This window comes from Prionailurus viverrinus, chromosome A2 (assembly GCF_022837055.1).
Source record: "Prionailurus viverrinus isolate Anna chromosome A2, UM_Priviv_1.0, whole genome shotgun sequence".
NCBI classification, from domain to species: Eukaryota; Metazoa; Chordata; class Mammalia; order Carnivora; family Felidae; genus Prionailurus; species Prionailurus viverrinus.
Window position 1 is genome coordinate 146,808,464 of NC_062562.1, and position 18,334 is coordinate 146,826,797.

The window sequence follows — 18,334 nt, forward strand, 5'->3', positions numbered from 1 at the left end:
TCTGTATCAGAATCAGCGTAAACGGTGACTACCCTGCCCCAGTTAGGGAAAAGAGCTCAGTCCTCCCAAGCCTCAGCCCATTCAGGCCAGTGGCTCTTCTAGCCAGACTGGTTTTGGAGTATTCATTTTGCTTTGGGGACATGAAAGGATGTAACTATAGCTTTATTTTATTAAAAACATTTTTTTAATGTTTATTATTTATTTTTGAAAGGGAGAGCGAGCGGGAGAGGGGCAGAGAGGGAGACACAGAATCCAAAGCAGGCTCCAGGCTCTGAACTGTCATTACGGCACTCACGGCCGCAGCTGGGGACTGCCTGCAGGGGACATTGTGGTGAAATATCCCTGGGTGGACGGGGTCCTGCTTGCTCTGCAGCCCCCTTCTGCTGTACCGGACTCCTCTTCCTAACCCTGACTGTGGAACCCACGACCGGTCCCCGAGGTGAGTACAGCTCAGTCAGTGTGGAAATGGAATCCTGGATGACCTTCCAGGGCTCGAATTAAAGACGTGGCTCAGAAGCAACACCTAACAACCCTCTAGACTCGGCAGAAAGCCACTGGCACACCCAGCGAGATGTGGCAACCTGGTCACCAGGGACCAGGAAGCACAGGTGCTCGTTGTGCAAACCCCTCTCATTTTAAGTGTGCAGACCAGGCCCCCCCAGATCCTTCTCAGAAGCTTTCCCGCCAGAGAGCCCAGCCCCCTGTTGCTCACAGTCACGCGTTTTTGCCTTCGGCCACTACCCACGGTCTGGGGGCGGCCGGGACCGGAGTCACCGAGGGATGGGTGCACCCCGCGCCCCTTCCCGTGGACACTGTGGCATTTGGAACAGCGTGCTAAGGCGCAGGGCCTCACCCAGCTCACTGAGGAAGACCTTTGGGGTGCAGGCACCCGGTTGTGGCATTTTCCTCACACCTCGCTCGGGCAGCCCCCCTGTTGCTGTCCTTCTCCTCAGGCCTAACACAGAAGGAAAGCCAGGGAGCCTGGCTGCTCGAAAGGCGTCCTTCAAAGAGGAGAATGCAAGCCTTTCCCAGAAGGTGGCTTTAGCCATTGTCAAGTCGTCCCGAACAGCAGGACAGCTCAGACTAGTAAAAAACTCCCTTCTTTTCGGCAGATGAGAAAAGACACGAGGACGCACCGTTAGACCAAAAGTCACTTCTGAATCTATTCCTATGGCTGCTGAGTGCCAGAAAACGGGCACGGATCCAATCACCCTGGGGGAGAAACGACTGCCAGCTGGAGTGGTCAGGACTAGCTCCAAAAAATAGCAGGTTTAATCAGAGTGAAGTCTCAAGGCAGGGGCACGCTGCTCCGGGGGTTCCCCAGAGAGTGAGGGGGACAAGCGGGAGGAAGCGCACAGAGAGCCCAGCGAGCGGCAGCCCGCCCTGGCTGGGGCCGCGGATCTGGGAGGAGAAGGCTAGCTTGGGGCCAGATTGTGGAGGGCTTTAAATGTCAGCCTAAGGAATTGATCAGGGGAATGAAATGATCAAACAGGTGTTTCAGGAAGATGAATTTGAAGAGAACGTGCGGGATGAATTGGAAAGTCTGGAAGCGCGGCAACAATTAGGAAGCTGCGAGATGAATTAGGCTGTCCTAGTGGTCCTATGTGAGTTGGTAAGGGTGCAAATGAGCACAGGGGCAGCAGAAACGGAAAGGGACAGCTGCAAGAGACACTGTTAAGAAAGAATGGATGAGGGTTTGCTGCCTAATTGGACTGGGGACCCAGGGAGCGAAGGAATCAAAGATGACACCGGAGTTTTGAGCGTGGGCAACTGGCAGTACAATGAACAGAAAAAGGGAGGTTAGAAGAGCGAGCGGGTTTTGGCAGATGTGAATTCAGTTCCGGTCGCACAGTCCACAGGACACGCGAATGGAAATGTCGGACGCCAGAGCTCAGGCGGGAGAGACGTTATGGTTGGTGGTAAATTTGGGAATCAGATGCAGAGAGGTGATAAACGAAGTTGTGGAGTGAATGAGATCTCTAAGGAAAAGCAGAGACAGGGAAACACAGGACCAAGACTGACCTCTGAGGAAAAGTCCACATTTAAAAGATTGATATTCTAAAAAAATAAAGGACTTCTGTTCCAAAGCCGGGTTTAGAAGTGCCAGCCATATGCTACATGTCTTCACCACGGAAATATCCGTTTAAAGTGTACCATATACCAGTTCGAGAAAGCCAAGCAACACAGCATTTTTATGTCTTCGTGGGAACTAAATTATGAACACCTAGATACGCTCCTAAAACAAATTTGGCTGAAGTAAAGGCTGATATTCATAGCCGGGGGGGGGGGGGGGGGGGGAGGATAAATGATACAGAGAACATAATCTAAAATCAACATAATTGGTGGATCTGATCCCACAAGGATGAGTCAAGCAATGAAAAGAAAAACTCGTGAAAAATACCCTATAAATAACATTTAATTAAAGTAGGTATTTACTCATTTTAACACAAAGACCCAAAAAATTTTACCATATTTGCAGTGCACTGTCTTCCTGACGTGTGAATGCCAACTAATTTATCAAAGTATTTTTAATAAAGGCTACATTAAAGTATAAGTTGGCTCAAACACTCGTGGAGACTAGTCAGTATAGGAAAGCTACCTAGAATACAGTAACCCACGCTAGACTCACAGTATGCAAACAAAAGAGCTTTTCTTTTTTAGCATGTATCTCTAGTCTTTTTACATGTATATTTCCCACATATTATATTTTCTTGATAGTCACAAAATAAAAATATTATAGCTTTGAATTTTTGGACTAAAAGCTGCCATAAGTCCTATAAAGAAAAAAAACCTTTGTCTTAATGTGTTAAAATTTTTCCCTTATTCCCTTTAATAAAGAATGTTAACCATGTAACAACTGTTATTCCGTGACACCTTCAATAAGTTTTGAAACAGTACTTAGATTTTCACATGTTCTCGTATTTAACATGTTTAATTGACATTTTCTTCTAAAATACCACAGCAAACATGTTCAACATACATCAAAAGCAGTGAAAAGAAACCTCCTTTCCTCTGGACATAGGGCTTTCGAAACACAGGAATGACTTGTTGAAAAACAGAATTTACAAATTATTAAAAACGGGATGCACATATAGGACCAAAATGCAGTTACTCAGAAGATTCTAGTTTTGTTTCCAGGTTTACGTAAGGTGACAGAAGTGGTCTCTAATAGGATGTCAATCCGGAAAACAAACACACTTGCTAGCTAGCCTTCAAGGTCCTATACATAGATACGTAAGAAAATAGAGTCAAGCAAAACTCAGTCACTTCTTACTCTCCAGATATTTTGAACATATCTAAAAAAATTTAAACAGATATTGTATGATCTTAAAAGAGAACTCTTAAAATAAGACAGTCAGATTGAATTATTAAAAAGCAAGAGTTTCTTAATGTCTTCAGCCTTTTAACCCAAGACCCAGATAGTTTAACTCTGTGAGTTAATCTGAGAGCTGACTTCTAAACATGCCAACACTGTCAAACCTCTTTCAATATTATTTAAAAATGCACATGGACTAATAATACACTGCTTACAAGTTGATCTCATCTCTTTACATGTGGGCCTTGGGCTGATCTATAGAACAACAGGGAAGTAAAGAGATAAAAAAGGTGAATTAGCAATTTCCTTGTTTCTTTTTAAAATTTACACCAAATAATGCGATTGAAAAAAATAATTTTTTTGTGGGGAAAAATCAGGTGGATGATTCTCATTTGTAGGTTACAATGAAAAAGGACTCAAATTTCTTAATTAAGGGGAAATTGCACTGTTTTGGGTCAACAAATATCTGAAGGTTTGCAGTTACACAGACAACTGAAAAATCTGAAAGGTAATAAAAAAAGTGAAGGTAATGTCTCTCGGTGTAGAGAACACAGGAAATACTTTAACAAGAAGTTTCATAATAGCTAATTTTTCGTTAAATCTAAAAGAGTCTGTTAACACACACATATGTATCTTATTTCAAAAGATAACAGTGACTCAGAGATGCTTAGATTCAACTCCTGGTTCAATCAAATAAAAGTCCTAATGTTTGGAATTAAACGACCCACATTACTCGCCAAAAATCCACAAAATATTCACACCGGATAGACCAAGATTAACTCTCCTATAAAAAGAAAAAAAGAAAAAAACTTTTTAGTTGAACTGATTTCCAAACATTTAAGGTCTCTTCAAATAACAAAAACTAGTCTTTACAAGGAATACATATTTAACTGATAACATTTAATGCCATTCCGTAATGAGTTATGTTACATATGGCTTATCAGGTGGACCCTAGCAATAGTAATTGCTTTCTTCACTGGGCTTAAAACCCCAATTTAGGGCAAATGCGTTTACAGGGTGTGGAAAATTCAAGGAATATTACAGAATAATTTTAGCAAGATTAAAGTAGAGGTAGCAATTAAATTTTTTACATGGAGGATATGACATAGAGCTGCTAAGTTTCTTAGAGAATTTTACCTATTAAACCCGAATTAAGAATTTACTAATTATTATGGATGCTTTAGTGAATGTGTACATGGGAATTCTTAATATAGCTTAAACTAAACCCTACTTATATATAAACAAAAAGAAAAATCTACTCCTACTCTAGAGAGTACTATACAGTATTCAAAGTACAAAGGAGAGGGCTATAAGAGAAAGAGATTACTCATCTGACAAAGTAAGAAATCAACCTCCGATGTCCCAAACTGAAGAATCAAGAGACAGCCGCATGCCTCTATTATTTGGAACTATAATAATATCAGAAGAAAAAGGCTAAGAGAGTTTCAGGTGGCTGTCTTTAGTGGGCTTGGGGAACAGGGAACTGGTTATTTCTGTCATGAACTTATAGCACCACAGGACTTGTAAAATTATGAGTAGTTATTGCTTTTGACAAAAATTTTAAAATATATACACATATTACAAAAATGCCCTTCAAAAAAGGTCATTTATGTACTAATTGGCTTTTCCCATTTCTTCAAGGAACTCTTCACCAAAACTGCCAATGAGAGGGGCACCTGGCTGGCTCAATCAGTAGTGCATGCAAATCTTGGTATCAGGGTTGTGATGTTGGGTGTAGAGTCCCATGTTGGTATATTAAAAAAAAAAAGAATCTTAAAAAAAAAAACAAAAAAACCCTGCAAATGCTAAATATCAATCTGATAGAAAAAAAAGTTTTAATTTTGGCTTGTTTTATATGAGGCTAACCAGCATCTTTTTGTGATTATTAGCCATATGCACAAAGCTTTTTTGTGCAAGTTTTTCATGTCTATGACCATTTTCTATATATTTTCTTTCCAATGAATTTATATATGCTCTTTACATATGATGGATATTAGCTTGGACTTGCTGTATCTGTTGCAACTATAAAATTTTGTCTCAGTTTGTCATTTAGTTTTAGCTTTAAACTTTATTTACAGTTTATTTGCTGAACAGAACACTTAAATTGTTGTGCAGTTAATTCTGTCTAGATTTTTTCCCCCTTTTGGAAGTAAACCAGTCATCTCATTCCAGTAACTGCACAAATATCTGGCATTGACTGGATAATGTATTTGGATCAATCTGCTGCTGCTTTATGGGCATGATTCCAAATGGACTCTATTTGAGCCACTTGCTTATTTCCTTTAAGTTACAGGATAGTTTTTTTTTTTTTCAACGTTTATTTATTTTTGGGACAGAGAGAGACAGAGCATGAACGGGGGAGGGGCAGAGAGAGAGGGAGACACAGAATCGGAACAGGCTCCAGGCTCCGAGCCATCAGCCCAGAGCCCGACGCGGGGCTCGAACTCACGGACCATGAGATTGTGACCTGGCTGAAGTCGGACGCTTAACCGACTGCGCCACCCAGGCGCCCCATAGGATAGTTTTTAAGCATTTGATTGTTTTAGAATGTATCAGGTAGATTAATCAATCATTTAAAAAGTTAATAATTTCAAAGTTTTTCCCTTGGTTAAGAAAAAAAAATCTCAAATAAATAAAAGATGTATTAGTTTTAGTTTGAAATGTTTCTTTCCCACATTTAAGTTGCTCAATAAGATACGCACTTTAAAAATTGTATGAATTCTTCTTGGCCTCTAAGTAAGTCATTACCCCACTAAATATTTCAACCTTATTTTACTTTATTCATGTTTTAAATAAGCTCTATACCCAACACGTGGCTTGAACTCATAACCCCCAGATCAAGAGTTGCATGCTCTACAGATTGAGCCAGCCTCCTAAGTACTTCTGAAATTTTTCCATTTTTATGTGGACAAAGCGTACCTAGCACTCAACACAAACTTCAAGCTATCATGACAAATCATTAATGCATCAAAATGTCAATTTGGATCTAGAGAGGAAAAGATAAACTTTCAATTAAAACCAAACATTCGAGGGGTGCCTGGGTGGCTCGGTCAGTTAAGCGTCTGACTTGGGCTCAGGTCATGGTCTTGCAGTTCATGGGTTCTAGCCCTGTGTCAGTCTCTATGCTGACACTTCAGAGCCTGGAGCCTGCTTTGGATTCTGTGTCTCCCTCTCTCTCTGTTCCTCCCCAGCTCATACTCTGTCTCTGTCTCTGTCTCTGTCTCTGTCTCTGTCTCTCTCTCTCAAAAATAAATAAACATTAAACAAACATTCGCTGTTGATTTAAAATCTTTTTTTTTTTTTAACATTTATTCATTTTTGAGAGACAGAGACAGAGCATGAGCAGGGGAGGGGCAGAGAGAGAGAGGGAGACACAGAATCCAAAGCAGGCTCCAGGCTCCGAGCTGTCAGCCCTGGGGCTTGAAACCCACAAGCTTTGAGATCATGACCTGGGCCAAAGTCAGATGCTTAATCGACTGAGCCATCTGGGCACCCCTAAAGTATTTTTCAATTAATTCTTGGCTTCAAAATAGCCCTTCTGAAGCATTAAGTGAGGAATAATTATAAAACATTATATTTATAACATATTTCATATTTCGAATACATATGCATGCACATATTTATAATTAAACACTGCTAGAAATTTTAGGAAAATGGTCTGTATTTACTGACAAGGAAGAATGTCTAAGACAAACTGTGAGATTAAAAAGCAGAGCACAGGGGTGCCTGGGTGGCTCAGTCGGTTAAGCGTCTGACTTTGGCTCAGGTCATGATCTCTCACGGTTCCTGGGTTTGAGTCGCACATCGGGCTCTGTGCTTACAGCTCAGAGCCTGGAGCCTGCTTTGGATTCTGTGTCTCCCTCTCTCTCTCTGCCCCTCCCCTGCTCATGCTCTGTCTCTGTCTCTCAAAAATGAATAAATGTCAAAAAAAAAAAAGATTAAAAAAAAAGCACAGGATAATATGTTTAGGCACAATACATGTTTAAACAAAATGAAAAATAAAATCCAGATCAACTTATTCCCAGAAAGTAGTCTATAAACATACACTTTTAACTGCTAACATTGGGTACTCAGAGGCAGTGGGATTGAGAGGCTGACCAGACAGGAATTTTCAATTTCTAGTCTATACACTGCTGTAGCATTTAGGTATTTGCATATTGGGCATGTATTACTTTTATAATTAAAAAATAAGGAAAAAAGAATATTTAGTTTAGATGCTTCACAAAAGTGAGTTTCCTATTTAATCTTTCTTACGTTAAAACATATATGACAATGGGACACATGGATGGCTCAGTCAGTTAAGCGTCAGACTTCGGCTTGGGTCATGATCTCATAGTCCGTGGGTTCGAGCCCCGCTGTCGGGCTTTGTGCTGTCGTAACAGCTCGGAGCCTGGACCCTGTTTCAGATTGTCTTCCTCTCTCTGCCCCTCCCCTGCTCGTTCTCTCTCTCTCTCAAAAATAAACATTAAAGAAAAAAAAATACATATATATATATATATATATATATATATATATATATACACACACATATATATATATGATAAAAGGGGATCCTGGGTAGCTGGGTTGGTTAAGCGTCTGACTTCAACTCAGGTCATGATCTCATGGCTCAGGAGTTCGAGCCCTGCACTGGGCTCTGTGCTGACAGCTCAGAGGCTGTGTCTCCTTCTCTCTCTGCCCACCATCCCCAAAATAAATAAATATTAAAAAAAATTTTTTATATATGCTAACTAATTTGGATGTAAATTTAAAAAAATAAAATTAAGAGAAATAAAAAAACTTGCTAGGATTTTGATAGGAATCACATTAAAACCATAGACTGATTTGGTGAAAAAAAATTTTTTTTGGACTGTTTATGTCTTTTAAAAATCTTTGAATTTAGTATGTTTAAGGACAGGAACTTGGCTTTCTCTAGAGCAGTACTGTCCAGTAGAAATATAATGTGATGTCAGTGAAATGCAAACCACATACATCATTTAAAATTTTTTTCTAAATATATTTTTAATTTATTTTTGTTACTTCTTAAATTTTATTTATATTTAATTTTATTTATATTTATTAAATTTATTTGTTTACATTTAATCTTATTTATATTAAAAAAATTTTTATTTTAAGTGGGTTCTATGCCCAACCTGGGACTTGAACTCACGACCCTGAGAGATTGAATCGTGAGCTCTACTGACTGAGCTGGCCAGATGCCCCCATAATTTTAAATTTTCTAGTAGACATCTTAAAATGTTTATAAAAAGTAAAAAGAAACAGTTTTAATTTCAGTAATATATTTCATTTAATCCAATATATCCAATGTATTAATTCAACAGGTAATCAATGCACAAAAGTATTGAGATCTTTTGTACCCCCCTTTTTCTTGGGTCTTCAAATTCTGGTCTATATACATTACACTTACAGAACATCTCAATTCAGATTAGTCATGTTTCAAATGCTCATTGTCACATGTGATGGATGGCTGCTCTATCAGACAAAGTCGTTCTAAAACACATATAAAACAGGACACCTAAGCTAAACTGAAAAGAGGCATGCATATCGGAACTGGAATGGACCCCAGACGTTCTCCACTCCAAGCCTTTCCCTTCACATTTTCTTAACCTCAGGTTTTGAGAGTTCTAGACCTTGCATTACGAGATTTCCCCAGCCTTAACCAGTCCTCCTGCTTCAAAATATTATTTGGTACGCTAATATTTCGGATCACCAAAATGACCATATGACAATTCTGAATTTATTGAAACAGGACGTGAGCTTCATTCTAAATATTTAGAATAACAAAGTAAACAATTTCAACTGACCATTTTTCTGTCCCAGTTAATAATATTATGGAATGGGTGCTGACTCAGCCTCTCTAGAAGTATAAACATTTTGCAGAAGGGTGTGTCTGAAATGGGATGGCTTTTGTTTTGTTCTGTTGATAAATTTTAAATTGGCAAGAGCTTGAAATACATCCTCAGAGTTGCTTCTTGAGGGACACAACCGTAAAGCCAATGAGGGAAACCAGTAGGGAAATGGAGGTTGGTGAGGAATCAATGGATTTGCCCAAGAGAATAGAACTGGTTAGTGACAGGGCTGAGCCAGTGCCAAAAGCCATATCTCTTGTTCGGTCCACAATCTTTTCAATATATGATGCTGCTTCTGCAGAATCTTAACATGGGAAGAGAAACAGTAAATAAGTTAAGTACTTGCATTTTTAAAGCATCAATACCTACCCAAGCATTCCTGACTCTTTGGTTTTTATGATGTAGAGAAACATTAACAATGTATGAAACATATTATTTCGGCCCTGGAACAAAGACAAAAAAAGACAGCAAGATTTAAACCAAGCCAAGCCAAAGATTATACAAACCAAACAAAAAGATAAATGCAGATCCTATCAATTCACATTCTACTAACTCAGAATTCCGTGTAATTCAGACTTTCATTTGCATGGATTTGTACAGAAACTTCAATGGCCCAAAATATTAACACTTATACAGCTGGAATATTAAATTTGAAAAAAATGCAATTAATACTCTCTTCTAGGAATCTGATGGAGAACACGATTTATGATTATAGTCAATATAAAATTTTTTTGGAAAAAGCTGGTAACAACAATAACTACAAAGCTCATCAATAGAACTGAAGTCTGCAGTTAAGAGTAAGATACCTGAATAGAAATGTAAACTGGTACATAACCTTTTGTATAAAAGTAGTTTGATAATATATTTTAAAAGCTTTGAAAATATTCTGTAACCTAGAATTCCACTTTTGGACTTTAACGAAATTACCCAAAATGTAGACCGCTATATCCATAAAGATGAATATTCAGCAGTATTTATAAAACAAAGATTTAGAACATCCAAAATGTTCAATGGTAGGAGAACGGTTGAATAAATTATGTTACAATCTTACAAGAAACTTAAAACGATTAAGAAAAAAATTTTTTTAGTGTTTTTATTTATTTTTGACACACAGAGAGAGACACAGCATGAGTAGGGGAGGGGCAGAGAGAGAGGGAAACAGAATTTGAAGCAGGCTCCAGGCTCCGAGCTGTCAGCACAGAGGCTGATGCAGGGCTTGAACTCACAGACTGTGAGATCGTGACCTGAGCCAAAGTCGAACGCTCAACCGACTGAGCCGCCCAAGCGCTGCCCTCCCCCCCAAAATTTTTTTTAACACTTATTTATTTTTTGAGAGACAGAGTGTGAGCAGGGGAGGGGCAGAGAGAGAGGGAGACACAGATTCTGAAGCAGGCTCCAGGCTCCAAGCTGTCTGCACAGAGCCCGATGCAGGGCTTGAACTCACTAACTGCAAGATCATGACCTGAGCCGGAGTCGGACGCTTAACCGACTGAGCCACCCAGGCACCCCATATAATGATAACTTTTTTATAGCCATTAAAAAGTATTTCTATGAAAGATTTTTATAGGATGGAAATTATATTTAAGTTAATTAAATTAACAAAGATTTTTTTTTTCTACCATTCACTTTAAAAAAAAAATTTAATCCAAGTTATTAGTTATATAGAGTGTAATGATTTCAGGAATAGAATTTAGTGATTCATCACTTACATATAACACCCAGTGTTCATCCCAACCAGTGTCCTCCTTAGGGCCTATCGCCCATTTAGCCCATCCCCCTACCCAACGCCCAGCCAGCAACCCTCAGTTTGTTCTCTGTAAGAGTCTCTTACGATGTGTCTCCCTCTGTTTTTATCTTATTTTTGCTTCCCTTCCCCTATGTTCATCTGTTGTGTTTCTTAAATTCCACATATGAGTGAAATCATGTGATATCTGTCTTTCTCTTATTTCGCTTAGCATAATACACTCTAGTTCCATCCACGTTGTTGCAAATGGCAAGATTTCACTCTTTTTGATTGCTAGGTAATATTCCATTGCATTCATACACCACATCTTCTTTATACCACATCTTCTTTATACGTTCATCTGTCGATGGACATTTGGGCTCTTTCCATACTTTGGCTATTGTTGATTGCCCTGCTATAAACATTGGGGTGCATGTGCCCCGCCAAAACAGCATTTCTGTATCCTCTGGATAAATACCTAGTATTGCAATTACTGGGTCATAGGATAGTTCTTTTTTTGATTTTTTGAGGAACCTCCATACTGTCTTCCAGAGTGGCTGCACCAGTTTGCATTCCTATCAGCAGTGCAAAAGAGTTCTTTAAGGAAGTTAATTTTTAAAAGGAAATAAAACTACATAAATAATGCGATTTCAACCCATAAAATAGCACAGAGAAAAGGCCAAAATGAAATTTACCAAAGGCAATACAACAAAAATGTTAACAATAGCTGCCTTTAAGTAATGGAATGAGTGATCTTTCTTTTCAGAATTTATTTATTATGAGACAAAGTGTGAGTGGGGGAGGGACAGAGAGTGAGGAGAGAGCACGGATCCCAAGCAGGCTGCACTGCCAATGCCGAGCCCGACGTGGGGCTCAAACCTGTGAGCTATGAGATCATGAACTGAGCCGAAGTCGCATCCTTAACCGACTGAGGCACCCAGGTGCCCCTGCTCTTTCTTCTATGGTTTAAAAAAGGGACATTTAAGAAATTCATTTTCCCTAATTTAAACAGTTTACCTGTTCCTTAGACAAGAGACTTTAATTTAAAAAATATTATCAAAGCAAGTCACCATGACCTTCCTCAATAGCCATTTCTACATTTAGAAGTAACTTTGGGGGCGCCTGGGGGGCTCCGTCGGTTAAGTGTCCCACTTTGGCTCCGTCGTGATCTCACGGTTCATGAGTTCAAGCCCTGTGTCCGGCTCTGTCCTGACAGGTCGGAGCCTGGAGCCTGCTTCAGATTCTGTGTCTCCCTCTCTCTCTGCCCCCTCCAGCTCGCACTCTGTCTCTCTCTGTCTCTCTCTCTCAGAAATAAATAAACATTAAATTTTTTTTTAAAAAGAAGTACGTACCTTTGGAAGATTGTACACATGACGCTGGTAGATTAGCTCATAATGAGGAGGGTTGATAGCACTCTGATAGATGCAAAAAACATTCTCATTTGTCACATCTGTAAAGGAAATACGCTACATTAAAAAACAAGCTAAACCTCTAGATATATCTCATGTGAAAATCTCAACTCATTCTGTTAGGAGGTTTATACCTGGTTTATTTGGTGTCTGAACAAAGTGCTGAGAAGTAAATGTCTTCCCGTCAGGGTACTTAGGATGTGGAGGTAATCTGGAATCAAGGTAGGTGCAAAATACATGCATGATGATCTGAAGATGAGGAAACAATTTTTTTAAATCAGCATGAAAATCTATCATAGATATAAGCCCTTTAAAAACAGTGCTGTTTATGATGACTCCAATCTTTAAATGTTTCCCTAAAGAGAGAACTAGCTAAATGCTTTCAAGTAGTTATATTTATAAGATGAAATCTATAAAATGAAAAGACAAAGCAAGACATTCCAAGTCTTCTGTTAAGTGGATCATTCTTACTCATATAGTTAATAACAAAAAACCAAGATAAAAACAGACATACATTCTCAATTTGAATATCATCATTTGAAGCTTTATGTTTTCCACACTGACGGTCACTATTAAAAAATAAAAAACATGATCTTGAAACTCTTAAATGTTCAAAAACTTTACACTCTTTGATCTCATAAATCTTAATTCCAGGAATCTTTCTAAAAGCCACAATCCCCAAGAATAAACATGCACCATGATATTCCTTACAATATTATTTAAAAATTTTTTTTAATGTTTACTTATTTTTGAGAGAGAGAGACAGAGAGAGACAGAGCGTGAATGAGGGAGAGTCAGCGAGAGAGGGAGACACAGAATTCGAAGGAGGCTCCAGCCTCTGAGCTGTCAGCACAGAGCCCGATGTGAGGCTTGAACTCACAAACCATGAAATCATGACCTGAACTGAAGACGGATGCTTAACCGACTGAGCCACCATGACGCCCCAGTTACAATATTATTTAAAACAGAAAAACAAAAGTTCCTCCCCTACCACATTTCTCAAACTTTTAGGTCCAACATAGGAAAAGTTAATGGACACTGGGTAATAATGAAAAAATACTTAAACACAACAAAAGTGAAAAAAAAAAAAAAAAGGATACAAAATTTTATGTATGGGATAATAACAACTATGATAAGAACATTAAAAAATAGCACAATCTTGGGGCACCTGGGTGACTCAGTCAGTTAAGCATATGACTCTTGATTTTGGCTCAGGTCATGATCTTAGGGTTGTGAGATCAAGCCCTGCGTTAGGCTCCGTACTGAGTGTGGAGCCTGCTTAAAAGATTTTCTCTCTCCAGGGGGTGCCTGGGTGGCTCATCGGTTAAGCCTCCAACTTTGGCTCAGGTCATGATCTCACTGCTCGTGGGTTTGAACCCTGCGTCAGGCTCTGTGCTGACGGCTCAGAGCCTGGAGCCTGTTTCAGATTCTGTGTCTCCCTCTTTCTGTCCCGCCCCCACTTACACTCTGTGTCTCTTTCTCTCACAAATAAACATTAAAAAAAATTAAAACAACAACAACCAAAAAACCCCACCAAACTATTAGCAGTGGTTAAGATAGATGCTGGTACAATTTTAAACTTTTATTTCTTAGTTTCTAAGTTCTTTTTAATATTTATTTTTATAATGGAAAAATAAAAGCACATAAATCCAATTAACATGGGAAAATGTTAAACTGAGAAAACAGAAGTAGTGACTTACAGCTGAGTCAGTGGGCAGGTCTGTATCCCACTTCCGTCCTTTGAAGTCTCCACCTCTATTCCATCTAAATGAACTCATACAGCCTCCCTGAGAAAGTTCTGAAGCAACAAAGATGAAATTTAAGAAGCCAAAAATATGAAAAAAAAAAAAAAAAAAGAAGAAGAAGAAGAAAAGGCTAAGGGGTTACAATAAGGGAAGCATAACACCTTCAAAACCTGATGAAAACACCCTAACATAAACACAAGATATAAAATAGTAACTCACACATCACCATGAAAAAAAAACCAGACAATTCCAAAACACAGAATAAAACTACCATTCGGGATTCTTAAAAAAGTCCATGTCATGTGGGGAGAAAAGGGGGACAGAACTGTTCTAGAGAAAGAGACCAAAGAAAGATAAAGCACCATAAGGTAATGTGTGAAACTAGACTCTATTCTGGTTAGGAAAAAAAAGAGTAACATTCTTTGGACAATTGGGAAACCTGAATATGAATGATATATTAGATGATTTTAGAAATATTGCTAATTTTAAAGGTCTGTTAAATGTACTGGGTTTATGTAGGAGAATGTTCTCATTTTTAGGAATTATCATACTAACAAGTAATGATGTCTGTAATGAATTTCAAATGGTAGAGTAAAAAAAAAGTGTGTGTGTATATATGTAGACAAAGAGAATCAACTGTAGCAAAATGTTGCTAACTGTTCAATCTAGAAGGCCTCTATCTGTTCATTGTACTTTAAGTACAATTTTTTTAAGCTTTTTTGTATATTTGATCTAGAATATAACAATACTTTATACGTACTTTGTATATATGTGTGCACACACATTTCTTTCTGGATATACAAACACCTTGCTATCTATCAGGCAATCTTGCCAAAATATTGCAACCTGAATTTACACGAAATACAGAGGACAGAGGATCGTGTAAAACCACACCCCATGGGCATGCATTCAGTAAAATCCACAACGTGGACAACTCTACAGGACAAACAATCCAGTTTTTTCAACAAATAAGTTGCAAATGAAAAAAAGGATGGACAGGAAACCTATAGCTTAAAAGTAACTAAAATGCTATATCAACTAGTCACAATATATGATAATATCTGAATCCCAATTCAAGCAATACCAAACAAAGTAATTACACATTTTATGAGATGGATGGATGGATGGACATCCGTACATACATAGGCTATATATTTCATGATATAAAGAAATTGTTTTAAAAATAATAGGTGTGGGGGCGCCTGGGTGGCTCAGTCGGTTAAGTGTCCGACTTCAACTCAGGTCACGATCTTGCGGTCCGTGGGTTCGTGCCCTGCGTCAGGCTCTGGGCTGATGGCTCAGAGCCTGGAGCCTGCTTCTGATTCTGTGTCTCCCTCTCTCTCTGCCCCTCCCCCGTTCATGCTGTGTCTCTCTCTGTCTCAAAAATAAACAAACGTTAGGGGCGCCTGGGTAGCGCAGTCGGTTAAGCGTCCGACCTCAGCCAGGTCAAGATCTCGCAGTCCGTGAGTTCGAGCCCCGCGTCAGGCTCTGGGCTGATGGCTCAGAGCCTGGAGACTGTTTCCGATTCTGTGTCTCCCTCTCTCTCTGCCCCTCCCCCATTCATGCTCTGTCTCTCTCTGTCCCAAAAATAAATAAACGTTGAAAAAAAAAAATTAAAAAATAAATAAATAAACGTTAAAAAAATTTTTTTAAATAATAGGTGTGATAATTGTACTGAGGTTATGTTTTTAAAAGGCCTTATCTTTGAGACACATACAGAGCTGTTTACAGATGAAGTGACAACAGCACATAGAACTATATATAACACAGGAGGCGAGCAGGTAGATGGGGATATAGATAGGGCCAGGGGTGCCGAGAGGCTAAAGGCTGCCAGGCCCAGGGGCTGTGTACAGGAGGCTTGAGCACACTGTTGTGTTTAGTGTTAGGAATATCTGAATTCTCCTGATAATAAAAAGTTTTTTTAAAAGTCATGAAAAATGCTTATTTCTGAACCCCAGTCCAAACCTGGGGGAGAGAAGGTACCATAATGTTTTCAAGTTAAGATTTATGATAAATCTGAAGAGTGAAATACTATTTCTAAAGCTTTTTTTTACTGATGAGAACATTTTACAGTTTATCCAAATAAAAGCAGGGAAGCATAAAGAGAGTTTGGGAGTATCAGGGAGGCTAACTTTCCTGATTCTCACGTCCGTCTCCTCAGAAGATCACATTTCCCTCCAAATAATCCGAATATGACAGAAATTCAAAGTAGCAACACATTAAATATACATTACAAGAATTGAAAGAAAGAGGGACCAACATGCTAAAATGATAAGGAATGTCACAGTGGCACCCGTTCTTAATGGTTTAAGGGTAGAAAATAGGTGGAATATTTACTGCAGCCCATGTAGCTCACATTTAAGTTTCCCTCTACAGAATGCAATTAATGAGCACATTTAAGGCTAACTACATCATTTTGACAAATCTTAGGCAATATGAAACATAAAACCCAAACGTTATTCAAGTATAATAAGCCTTAACTAAGCCCTAATTAAATATATGTTCATAAAACAAAAAAAAAAGTGATACTTAAAAATTTTTTCCCCTTGTTACTTTTATTTATAAAATCTCAAAGTAGTGAAATTTTTTTCCTCTTCAAATTACTAGTTACCTTTAATCCTTTCGAACAAGTATTCCTGATTGGGTGTAAGGTCTAGATACTGCACAATCGTGTTCAAAGTCGGGATGAGAGGAGCTTTGACCAGAGCGGCTTGCTTCAAGCTAGTAATGCTAGCCTCTGTTAAAAACAAAACACGTAGGACACAGATTATTCTTCATGTGGGTCTCTTCCTTCAATAGGCGTTGAAGGAATAAGTGAAAGTAAGAATAGAATAGTTTACTTTCACAATGAGCATTATCGCCTTTACCTACAATTTATTTTATTTCTGGCATGGTGGCCAGATTTATAAACACACACACCACTTGCACACACACGCCAAAAGCAGCAGCCAGATCCATTCCGGTAAATCTATAGACAACTGATACAAATTTTTTTTGTGGGGTATGTATAAAAAGATACACGATAGCTTTCAAAATCAGGTTGAGCTGGGGTGCTTGGGTGACTCAGTCGGTTAGGTGACCAACTCTGATTTCGGCTCAGGTCACGATCTTTCAGTTGGTACGTCTGAGCCCCCAGTGGGGCTCTGCGTGTAGGGCTCATCGTTGACAGCTTAGCCTGCTTGGGATTCTCTCTCTGCCCCACCCCTACTCAGCTTGTGAGAGCTCTCTCAAAATAAACAAACTTAAAAAAAAACCAAAAAACGTTGAGGGGTGTCTGGGTGGCTCAGTTGGTTATGTGTCTAACTCGATTTTGGCTCACGTCATGATCTCACAGTTCCTGGGTTCGAGCCCCACGTCGGGCTCTGCACCAACAGTGCCTGCTTGGGATTCTCTCCCTCTCTCTCCCTCCCATGCTCTCTGTTCCTCTCCCGCTTGTGCTTGCTCACTCGCTCTCTCTCAAAATAAATAAATAAACTTAAAAAAAAAAATCACATTGAGTTAAAAGTTGCCCCTTAGGGGCACCTGGGTGGCTCAGTCAGCTAAGTGTCCAACTCTTGATTTTGGCTCAGGTCATGATCTCACGGCCGTGAGACAGAGTCTAGTGTTGGACTTCCTGCTGAGCATGGAGCCTGAGATTCTCATTCTCAGGGCGCCTGGGTGGCTCAGTCGGTTGAGCATCCGACTTCAGCTCAGGTCATGATCTCACAGTCTGTGAGTTCAAGCCCCACGTCAGGCTCTGTAGTGACAGCTCGGAGCCTGGAGCCTGCTTCGGATTCTGTGTCTCCCTCTCTCTCTGCCCCTCCCCCGCTCATGCTCACTCTCTCTCTCTCTCTGCCAAAAATAAACAAAAAAAAAAATAAAATAAAAAAAAAAAAGATTCTCATTCCCTCTTTCCCTCTTCCCCTCCCTCTCTCAAGTGCTCTCTGTCTAAAAAAAAAAAAAAAAAAAAAAAAAAAGTTGCCTCTTAAGCCACTGACAAGTAGAACTTTCTATGACAGTGATTTCTCTTATCATATCAGGAAACACAACTATACAAAGAAATTAATAAGCAAAAATTTTCAGAACGTCCAACCTTACTAGTAATGTACAGTGTTGGGGAAAAAGGCATTCTTCTCTGTGACATGGTTGCTAGAGTATAAACTGGTATAAGCTTTTCAAAGGGTTAGGTACATCATCAAAGCTTTGATGTATTTATTCGTACTGAACTAACCACTTCTTTTTTTTTTTTTTAATGTTTATTTTTGAGAGAGAGAGAATGTGCGTGTGCCCACTAGTGAGGGAGGGGCAGAGAG

General features: G+C 39.2%; 1 protein-coding gene across 3 annotated transcripts in view; it reads right to left on the reverse strand.

Moving 5' to 3' along the window:
- Positions 1 to 2,898: 2,898 nt before the first annotated feature.
- Positions 2,899 to 18,334, reverse strand: part of TMEM209 (transmembrane protein 209) — a 35,777-nt gene continuing 20,341 nt past the window's right edge. For all 3 annotated transcript variants that reach the window (XM_047849329.1, XM_047849326.1, XM_047849328.1), the window contains exons 10-15: positions 16,654 to 16,779; positions 13,998 to 14,095; positions 12,432 to 12,546; positions 12,241 to 12,338; positions 9,535 to 9,608; positions 2,899 to 4,100 (exon numbers count right to left, since the gene is read on the reverse strand). In XM_047849329.1, the coding sequence (XP_047705285.1) occupies positions 4,046 to 4,100; positions 9,535 to 9,608; positions 12,241 to 12,338; positions 12,432 to 12,546; positions 13,998 to 14,095; positions 16,654 to 16,779 (566 nt within the window). In that variant the 3' untranslated portion in view covers positions 2,899 to 4,045. The remainder of the gene's footprint in view (positions 4,101 to 9,534; positions 9,609 to 12,240; positions 12,339 to 12,431; positions 12,547 to 13,997; positions 14,096 to 16,653; positions 16,780 to 18,334) is intronic.